The sequence below is a fragment of the Aethalodelphis obliquidens genome, unplaced genomic scaffold (assembly GCF_003676395.1).
Source record: "Aethalodelphis obliquidens isolate GAN/ISIS:26980383/991018 unplaced genomic scaffold, ASM367639v1 scaffold18, whole genome shotgun sequence".
Classification (NCBI taxonomy): Eukaryota; Metazoa; Chordata; class Mammalia; order Artiodactyla; family Delphinidae; genus Aethalodelphis; species Aethalodelphis obliquidens.
The window spans coordinates 11,659,202-11,669,164 of record NW_020837962.1 but is presented as its reverse complement, the minus strand read 5'-3'; the positions used below and the strand labels follow the sequence as shown (position 1 = coordinate 11,669,164).

Genomic DNA, 9,963 nt, shown 5'->3' with positions numbered 1-9,963 from the left:
GTGAGGGACCTGCGTACCGCAAAAAAAAAAAAAAAAAAAGCCATAAGAAATGAGTGCGTCTTATTAATAAAAAGGAGCTGATGCTGAAGAAAACTCTCCTGGAAAATGGTGTAAAGCCAAGTGGCCCTGGAGCCAAAGGCCTCCTGCCCACCCAGCTCCACACCCTCCTCTGCCAACCCTACATGCCTCTTTCCTCACCCTGGATGAAGGGTCTTCCAGGTGGCCATTTAGCTACCCTGATTGTGCACTTGCATTTTTGGCTTATTCCACAGCAGCAAGTTCTGTAAATTGACTACGTATTGGGAAAGACAAGCACTTGTTTTTGTCTGGAACTTGATACAGGAGGCTCGTGCTGGGACTGCGCTGGGTGACGGGGCCCGCAGGCCCACCTCGTGACTCACAGACCACGGTTATGTTCCCTCCCAGCCTTTATTTTGCGTACAGTCACCACGCACTAGGTGTGCCCTCCATGGGTGGCCGCTCAGCCCCATGGTGGTCCCCAACTGGCCTCCCGGCCCGTGGCTCACCCCTCCCCTCACTGGTCACTCTGGAAGATGCTGGTGGGATGACACCGGGCTCAAGGCCGGCTCTGTCTGGTGCAGTGTCCACCCTCTCAGGAGAGGGACTCCAGGACACCCAGCTGCACTGGAAACCAAGACCTCAGTGCCTAATTCAGCTGCATCTCCCCTGAGGACAGCGACAGGCATCTTTCTGTCCATCCTGGGCAGCCTGGTGAGCCCGATGCCCACTGTCCTGCAGGCCTCCCCTGGGAAGCTCCGTGCCAGGTGCGAATGCAGGGATATGGCTGGGTACTCTTGACCCCTGGGTCAGTGAGGCCCCTTCCGGGACAGCTCTCCGCCCAGACCCCGCAGCCTGCCCGCACAGACTGCCCAACACGCTCTTGGTGGGGATCTTGAGTTTTGGACAGCGGGCTTCAGAATGCCTGAGACGTGGACATTCCCATGCTGCTTCCCGGCATGAGGGCGCGACACACCCGGTCCATACTGTGCCTTGATTCTTGAATCCATTGTAGAAAACAGTGATCAGAAATAAAGGTGCAGGATGAGGTGAACTCGGAGCGAGAGAGGATGCCCATCTGTGAGCCCGGCTCCTCACGGCCCCTCGTCCTCAACAGGTGGCTGCAGGTGGGCGAAGCTTAGGAAGACCTGCTCCAGCGAGATCTGGCTCACAGAGTAGTCATCCATGCCATACTTCTCCTTGGCCTTCTCCAGAACACCAAACACCTTTGGAAGCAGAAAAGCCACTGTTAACAAGGCAGGGCCTGGCTCCTCAGCTGGTCTGGGACTCCTCTGGCCATAGGGGATGGTAAGGTCACCAGAGATCCTACCCCTGCACGGGGTGAGCAGGCCCCAGCACCAGGCTTCCTCCTGACTCTTCCCAGCTCAGAGTATGACCTTTGGGCAAGATGTGTTACCTCTCTGGGCCAGTCTCCTTTTTTGCACCATTTTTTTTCCAACTCAGATATCTGAGGTATAAACCCCCAAACCTAGCAAATATTAGGGTGAGTGTTAGAGGAGAAACTGGAAGTGATTCCTCCTTGGAAACAGCTGGCTGGAGAAGGAGCAACTGCTGGAGGTCCAGTGGGGCCCAAGCTCACCTTCGCCCAGCTGAGGTCATTGCCAGGCAGGTGGTAATGGACCATCCCTTGGTGCTCATCTTCCAGGACGCTGCCTGCACAAAGGAGAGACCGTGTCCCCCTGAGGGCTGGGCTGGATGGCCAGGGGAGGGCGGCCCAGGCCCTTGGAATTGTAGCCCTTGTCCCAGGGGTCAGGGATGGACAGACGCACAGATGACCTCTGCACAGCAGCACATACCTGGGAAGGTCAGGTCCACGAATGCCTTGAACTCTTCCAGGGCCTCCTGCTGCCTGTCACTCCGGATCTTGGCCCGTAGGGAGTAGCCACTGCCAAACTTGCTCTTGAGGTGCTGTGGGCTGCCCAGGCACTTGAACTGACCCTGCACCATGATGGCCAGCCGGGTGCACAAGGCCTCACACTCCTCCATGCTGGGGAGAGGGAGTGGAGGCCTGATATAGCACTGGGGAATGCTGATGCCCACCCTCCACATCAAGAGCTGTGCACATGGGAAAGTACTGATGCCCAGATCAGGCTGTTCCTGATTCCCATACTCAGGATGTGGCCCACATGGTAGAGCCTAGGGATTCTCCTCAGACTCTTCACCAGATGCTGACAGGTCTTCTGTCCACCCAGCCCCTCCCGGCCCACCCCTCCTACAGCCCCGGTCCTGGCTTTACCTGTGGGAGGTGATGACGATGGCCTTTCCAGACTCGCGGGCCCTTGCCACGGTGTCCCAGAGCAGGCGCCGGGCCACGGGGTCCATGCCAGTGGACGGCTCGTCCAGGAAGATGACTGCTGGCTCTCCAAGAAGGGCAATGCCGGTGCTGAGCTTCCGCTTGTTGCCGCCGCTAGGGCAGAGAGGGTGCAGAGGAAGGCAAGGCGGATGATTAGCGTGGGCTCCCCGGGTCCCAGCACAGGACTGGGCCCAGTGATGGCAGAGTGTCTCAGGTGAAGAAGAATGAGGTGAGCATGCCTGGAAAGCCCACTTCATAGAGTAGGAAGCCCTAGAGAGAGCTGTGCCCAGGGCGTCGGTCCACAGCCCCACACAGAGCAGTAACACCACCTGTCTGCATCTAAGGGGGCCTGACAGGGGGTCCTGGCTGTGCCTCCAGGTAGCAGGAACCTGAGGGGCAGCCCCTCTCATCTGGACCTGCCTGGGCCATGCTGCCAAATCCTCACTGATCCTGGAATGATGGGTGGGAGCTCCAGCCCCTGACCCGAGTGCCCCTGGCTCTATGGTAATGGAGAGCCTGACTCCACCCTGGGAAGGCCTGAGGTCACTGAGGCGGGGGGCAGGGCAGGGGCTGGGACGCAGGCGCACCTATACGTCCTGACCAGCTTGTTGGCATGCGGCTCCAGGAGCAAGCCCCGCAGCGTGTTCTCCACGCAGGCACCGATGTAGCACTCGGGGACACCCCGGAGCCGGGCGTACATGACCAGTGTCTCCCGGCCCGTCATGTGGTCCAGCAGGGCATCAAATTGGGGGCAGTAGCCAATCCGCTGCCGCATCTGGGGTTGGAGCACAGCCAGGAGACAGCAGGTCAGAGGGTTTCTCTCAGGCGATCTGTCTAGGGTGGTCCCTCAGTTGGTGCACAGGCCCTGGCGGCCTCCCACTGCCAAAGTTTGCCGAGCAGCACTTTGTTGGGGTTGCTGGAGGGGCTCGGCTGGCTCAGTGGCCGGGTAGGCACTGGGACCCAGACTGCCCCCCACCCAGGGGTCAGAGACAGGCCAGAGACCAGTCTACCCCGGGCAGCACAGGGGCAGACGGGTGCAAGAATGCATTGATTATACAAAGTGACCGTATCCATGCAATGCTTTACAGCTGACAGATACCCGTTCATTAGATGCTTGACAAACATCTAATGTGTGCTGGGACCTTTCTTTTTCCTCCTCTGTTAAGAGATGTTTGCTGGCAACACCTTTGGGGTGGGGTGTCACCTGGGCAGATGGCATGGTAGCTGGTCTTGGAGCAAGTGGCTACGTTCAGCACAGCCAGGATGCTGCGTGGCAGGCCTCCACCTCCAGCCACATTCGGCAGCTGGTGGGGACAGGCAAGCCTGGTTTCTGTGGATTCCAGAGATGTGGTTTCTTTTTTTTTTAACCTCTTTGGGGTTCTTAGACTTCCGGAATCTGTTCTTAATTGGTCTGGGAAAGTTCTTGGCCATGACCATGGCAGTTACTACCTTTCCCCCCGTTCTCTCCTTTCTTGCGGGAACCAGATTAAACGTATTTCAGGCTTCTCACCTTGCCTCCATTTCCTAGATCACATTTACTGTTTCCTCTTCCTTGCATATAATTTCAATCTTGTCTATTTCTTTGAACATAGTAACACAGTTGTTTTATAATCTGGGTCTGGTAATGGCAAATCCAAAGTGGTGGGCTTGTCCTGCTGTGGAGCCCTTGTGTCTGTGGCTCCAGCCACAGCACCCTGTCTGCTTTGTTTGCTTTGCTTGTGCACTGCTCACAGGCCTTGAAGCACTATGTGAGGGGCTCTTGGAGGCCTAGGATGAAAGCCTTCCTGCAGAGAGGGTGTGAGCTGCAGTGTGGGGGCAGAGCCACCTGGAAGCCCCTGCTGCCAGTTCAGGAGATGCAGTCATTCCCAGGCACAGGCATCTTCTCTGTTCCTTCCCCTGCCCTGCTCAGCACACGGGAAACTGTCCATGCAATCCCCGGGGGGTAGGGAGAGCAGGAGGGTAGCCTGCTTCATCCTAACCTACAGGGGTGGCCCTTTGTTTCTGCCCCATACACTCGATAAGGTCCCTAAACCAAGTCACTGGGACCACAGCGCCCTCTGTGCAGGGGCGCTCCGGTGGAGCCTCTCGGGGCTTGCAGATTGCGGAGGTTTTCACCATGCCTCGGGCTCTTAGATGCTCTTAACCATGTGGTTTGTCATTAACATTTTATCCTGCTTTTGGTTCTCGGTGGAACGCCTAGTTTGAATAGCCCAGAACACCATTATTATAAATCTACGTGCACAGACTAGAGTTCTTTCCAGCGGGCAGAGTTCTGTGGGTGCCACTCTGTGCCCAGGTCCAGAGAAGCCGCTTCTCTGGGAGGGACCCGGTCTCGGCCCGCCTGCCAGGCCTGGTCCCTTCTGGCCGAGGGGGCTGTAATCTCCTCAGTCTTCTCCTCATCACTTGCTTACCTTTGGCCGTGGTCACTGCCTTGTCCTGCTGTCCATGAACCATGAGCCAGAGACAAGCCCCATCCCTACCTCCCGGGTGCCCTTCCTCTTGCCTCCCTGGCTGTACCCACCTTCCCGATGTCAGAGCTAATGCTGTAGCCCCCAACAAAGGCGTCCCCAGAAGTAATGGTCTCCTCCCCGGTCAGCATTTTGAAAGTCGTGGTTTTGCCGGCTCCATTGAAACCCAGCAGGCCGAAGCACTCCCCTTTCTGGACTGCGAGGGAGACCTTGTCCACGGCGAGGAGGGGTGCTCGCTGCTCATACACCTGCACAGTGCCCGGGAGAAAACACAGCTGTGGGGAGGCCTGAGGACAGCCGGGAGCCGGCTGGGGGGTAGACCCGCGGAGGGAGGGCCTGCCTCACCTTGGAGAGCTCCTTGATAATCAGAGGCGTGTCCAGCAGGGAGTCCAGGCTGGGGGCCAGGATGCGGTTCCTCTCATCCACCACATCCTGGTCTTCAGGAAGCGCCGACGTCCGGGTGAACACTTCTGTCTGTTCCAGAGAAAGACCACCAGGGTGAGCTCCCACCAGAGCGGTCCTTCCCCATGGGAGGAAGGGCTAAACTACTCACCCCAGCTCAGCCCCACGTGTGCCGACTCAGACCTCCCACAAGGAGAGCTGGGCAGCTGTAAGGGCTAACATTTGCCTTGAGGAGACACAAACTACCTGAGGGACAAGGACAGTGCAGGACTCATGGAGAAAACCACGAAACCCCTTTTCTTAGAAAAGTCATAATACCTTAGCTCCAATTAGCCCTGTCCATCCAATGTTGTTTCAACAGGTTTTGTTTGTTTAGGGAGAGAATGTATGTGACAAACATGAGAGCGCCCCAGTCCACACGCCTCCACTGAGACCGTGGTCCCTGAGGCCCCAGGCTCCCTCGACTCCATGGCTTCAGGGTCTTGGGACAGAGAGCCCCTGGGGACGGTGAGGCCGCAGCCCCTCCCAGGCTGTGAGCGCTGCCGGTGGACGCGCAGCCAGGCTGTGGCCAGTGCTGAGGCCCTCCCTGTGTGGTGGCCTCAAGGAAGCCCAACCTCGGTTGGAGGGCGCCCAATGCAGAGCAGCCAGAGGCCAGACGGGGGCCCCAGAACCACTCACCAGCGCCCGCCTCCTCTGGAAGGCACACAGGCAGGCCTTCAGCCTCCACAGCAGATCGGTCTCAATGAGGAAGAGCAGGGTGAGGTAGGCAAACCCTGAGGTAGCCATGGAGGTCACGAACCTGCCAACCCCCGGAGTGCTCCATGCATAGAAGTTCTCCTGGTACTGGATGTCTATGCAAGCAAGGGACAGGGTGCTGTGCCCATGCCCTGAGCGCCCCTCCCCTCCAGGGTCCCAGCCCACGACCCTCTCTCTGGGACCGTGAGGTGCCTGCGCTCAGCCCCCAGGGTGGAGGATGCGCTGGCGCGGGGCCCACTGGGCTTCCGAGGGTGTGTCACTGCCACACGGGGGCCCCAAGCATCTCCTGCGTTTTGGTGGCTTCACCATGCGAGGTGGCCCTTGTGCCTGTGATGGGGGACAGGCTGTCCCAAGAGAGGCCTGGACACTCACTGTGTTTCCGGCAGTAGTGGGCTGCCACTTCGGAGGAGGTGCAGTACCTCCTTGTCTCGTAGTTCTCGTAGAAGCTGCTGACCGCCATCCCCAAACAGTGGTTGGGCAGCACCAGGAACACGCGGTCCAGGGTTCTGGAAAGTTCTTCTAACTTGACCGCTGTGGGGAGGAGGCACAGACAAGTCAGCGCTGGAGGACACACCACACCTGCCTCCAAGAACAGAGCAATCGGGAAGGGCAGGTTTCCGGAGTTCCCTGCATAGCCAGCTGTGCCTCCCCCAGGGATCAGGCACCAGACCTCCGGGGCAGCACCTCTGGCAGGCGGCCCCACCAGCCTGCCCGGTGCCCCCATCTGGGCCTCCCCCATCGGGCTGAGCGGCTCTGTGGGTGCAGGGATGGGAGTGCAGGGAGGTGGTCTCCTGGCTCCCACCTGGGATGCGCATGATGGTGACCACGAGGAAAGTGGCGATGCCCGACAAGATGTTGAATATGGTCAGCCTCGTGTAGGCAGTGGCCGCCCCCGAGAAAAAGAAGCTCATCAGGTACATGAGGGGGATGATGGCCCAGCCATAGAGCATGAGCAGCAGCAGGGCGTCGGCCACGTGGCCGTCCTGCGTGAAGGCGTGCACGTCGAAGGCTTTGAACACCACCTGCAGCAGCACAGACAGGTGGCCGGCGTGCCCTCAGGGGGCACATGAGCCCAGGCCCATCAGCCCCTCTGGCCTTGTCTGCCCCCCACCCACCTCCAAGGCTCTCCTGGCATCCTCCCTGAGGAAATAGGGAGCTGTCCACCAGGGCACCTGCTCCAGGGACCTACCTACCGAAGTGGGGCAGAGGCTGGGGGTGTGCAGACAGGCGAGGGGGGCTGCCAGGGCATTCCCAATCTCCTCCCACAACGGGGGCTGAGCTGCCAGCATGGACCCCCGGCTGGTTTCAGTCCACGCAGGGTCCCCAAGGCAAGCCCCCTGGACACGTGGGTGAAGGGCCCCAGCACCATGCAGCTCACCAGCAGCAGCAGACTGGGGACGAGGAAGGACATGAGGTCCCACAGCAGAGCCGAGAGCCAGAAAGTAGCCACATGGACTCCGCTCACAAACTGCATGTGCTTGGCCTGGACGGCCCTCTCGCTGACCGCCAGGATGGAGAACGTGCTGGACAAGAACGCCATGGCGAAGAGCAAGTTGAGGGCGATGTCGAATCCCTTCCGGCCCCTGTGGGGGTGAGGAGGGGGCGCACCGACAGGTCAGGGACAGAGCACAGCATGTCCGGGAAGGTGGGGGTATCAAGTGCTGGGTCACTACTGTCCAAAGCAGGTGATGCAGTGGCCCAGCCACTAAAGGGTTTAAGGGAGAACATGAGAGCCTCAGAGTCTCTGCACCAGGAAAATTCCATCCCCCTGAGAACAGCTCCTCCTCTGGACATCCTATCCCCAATGATGGCAGTGCCACTCTCCCAGTTGCCTTCAATCTGTCCCCGTGCCACCCACTCCCACAGACCCTCAGGTATGGATCTGAGACCTCCACCTCGCTCTCTCTGGCTGCCCCAGTCAGACCCGCTGTCGGGCACAGCATCAGGGTGGTGGCCGTCTCCCCGCTCTTGAGTGGGCAGGACCCTCAGGTGCCAGCAACATGTTCCAGAAACCAGCGCTGACAGCACTATTCTTCTGTAGCTTAAAACATCCCACACCATGAAAGGTTCAACAAATGGTGCTGGGACAAATGGATGCTAGGTACTGAGTGAAGTGCTAACACAACGTGGATGAGGCTCGAGAGTGAAAGAAGCCAGTTATGAAAGGCCACACACGTGGTATCTGATTCCATCTACATGAAATGTCCAGGACAGGCAAATCCACGGAGACAGAAAGCAGACTCCTGGCTGCTTAGAGTTGGAGGAAAGAGGAATGGGGAGTGACTACCAGTGGTCCCGGGGTTTCTTTCAGGGATAATGAAAACGTTCAATAAAATTATATTGTGGTGATGTCTCCACGACTCTGAATACACTAGAAACTATTCAGTTGTACACCGTGAAAAGGTGAATTGTATGGCAGGTGGATTATATCTCCTAGAGCTGTTACAACAAAACAAAAACTCCTGTTCCTTGTCCACTGTCACCCTACTAAGCCCAACTCAGCCTGATCCCCAGCATGGCGAGAACAGAGGACCGCCGCTGTGTCTCTGCTTCCGTGGTGGGGACGGGAGGGAGCAGAGGGGAAGGGAGACACTAGAGGGCCAGGGCACAGTCTAAAATGGGAAGTGGGGATGAAGCCGCCCCCCACTGATTAACTGCCCTGAGGTGGGATGATTGTTCTGAAATTCATTGATTTTTCCGGCTTCCTCTGGACGGTCCCCAGAGGTCTGGGGACTCTGCAACGAGGAAGAGGGAGAGTCCCACACACATGATTGTGTGACAGGCGTAAGGACAGAGATGCCCAATGGGCTCCCTGACTCGAGGCCACCGAGGGGCAGCAACACACACAACAGCTGCGTGCTGCAGCTTGGACAGGAGCAGACACTCGGATCCCCCAGGGGCAGTGGCCAGCAAGAGCTGGGTGCAGATTTGGGAAGAGGGCACGGCCCTCCAAATCCTCAGGAGTCTCCCGTGGGGCCTGGGTGTATGGGGGCTGTGGTCTCACCAGCTTATCTGCTGTCCAAGGGAAGGCTGAGTGTGGAAGGCCGAGAAGGATGTGGGGCAGGAGTCCCCAGCCAAGAACTGGGAGATTCCTGAGGGCAGAAACAATGTTGTTTTTACTGCCATGGCCCTTGGGGGTCCCTGGCAGTGCCCGAGGTGGTCAGGCCTGGTGCGCGGTCCCGACCTGATGGGAGCAGGGTCCTGACTGGGCTAGGCCAGGTCCTGACCATGCGGGGATGGGGTCCTGAGGGCGGGGGGGACAGTGCACATACTCGTTGAACTGATCCTTGGCGGCCTGCAGGGCACTCCGGGGCTGAGGGTAGTTGGAGACCATGATGGAGGCCTGAGGGCCGCACAGCAGCTTGAACAGAAGGTTGTCCACGATGGCCAGTGCGGTGGCCGGTGAGTGGTACGCCTGGTTGTTGAACAGGGCAGTGACCACCGTGCGCTCGCCCACGTCTCTGAAGGATGCCGCCACCAGGCACCGCTCGTTAAAGCCGCCCCCCTCCACCGAGGCCCTGAAAATCAGGAACTCCTCCAGGTCACCTGGGGGTGGGCAATGGCAGAGTCAGCAGCGTCCTGCGTCCCCCTCTGAGGCCCTGCTCTGTGGGGCTCTGAAGGGCCGGAGGAACAGCAGAAAGGATGCATCACCTTCCACCCGCACACTGTCCACGGACCATGGGGCCACGTGGTGGGAGCAGCAGGACCTAGGGCTGCAGGCCTCGGGGGGGACACCCCCATAGCCACAGGAGCTGAGTGGCAGGGCAGGCTCTTCCTTCTCCCCCACAAACCCCCTGTTCACACACATACACACACTAAAGGGCCTCTCAGAGATACAGGCCCGGACCTGGGCCAGGGTCAACGTGGCAGGAAGAGGTTGGATCAGGAGGAGGTGAGGATCCAGAAGTCAGAGCTGTGGAAACCTCTGAGCGGCCTGAAGGGCGAAGCTCCCAGTCAGGTGCAGGGAGGGGTGGCCCTAGGTGGGCTTGGACCAGCCCTCAGGAC

General features: G+C 59.0%; 1 protein-coding gene across 5 annotated transcripts in view; it reads right to left on the bottom strand.

Annotated features, from left to right (window-relative positions):
• Positions 1-304: 304 nt before the first annotated feature.
• Positions 305-9,963, bottom strand: part of LOC113626319 (ATP-binding cassette sub-family A member 3) — a 44,737-nt gene continuing 35,078 nt past the window's right edge. For 2 of the 5 annotated variants that reach the window (XM_027117756.1, XM_027117759.1), the window contains 12 exons: positions 9,231-9,504; positions 7,337-7,541; positions 6,761-6,980; positions 6,331-6,489; positions 5,881-6,053; positions 5,146-5,274; positions 4,854-5,048; positions 2,920-3,107; positions 2,276-2,446; positions 1,836-2,026; positions 1,619-1,692; positions 305-1,244 (listed from right to left, as the gene is read on the bottom strand). In XM_027117756.1, coding sequence (XP_026973557.1) covers positions 1,113-1,244; positions 1,619-1,692; positions 1,836-2,026; positions 2,276-2,446; positions 2,920-3,107; positions 4,854-5,048; positions 5,146-5,274; positions 5,881-6,053; positions 6,331-6,489; positions 6,761-6,980; positions 7,337-7,541; positions 9,231-9,504 — 2,111 coding nt within the window. In that variant the 3' untranslated portion in view covers positions 305-1,112. Of the gene's footprint in view, positions 1,245-1,618; positions 1,693-1,835; positions 2,027-2,275; positions 2,447-2,919; positions 3,108-4,853; positions 5,049-5,145; positions 5,275-5,880; positions 6,054-6,330; positions 6,490-6,760; positions 6,981-7,336; positions 7,542-8,962; positions 9,051-9,230; positions 9,505-9,963 lie in introns of those variants that run through there. The other 3 variants (XM_027117757.1, XM_027117754.1, XM_027117758.1) reach the window with 3 other exon arrangements.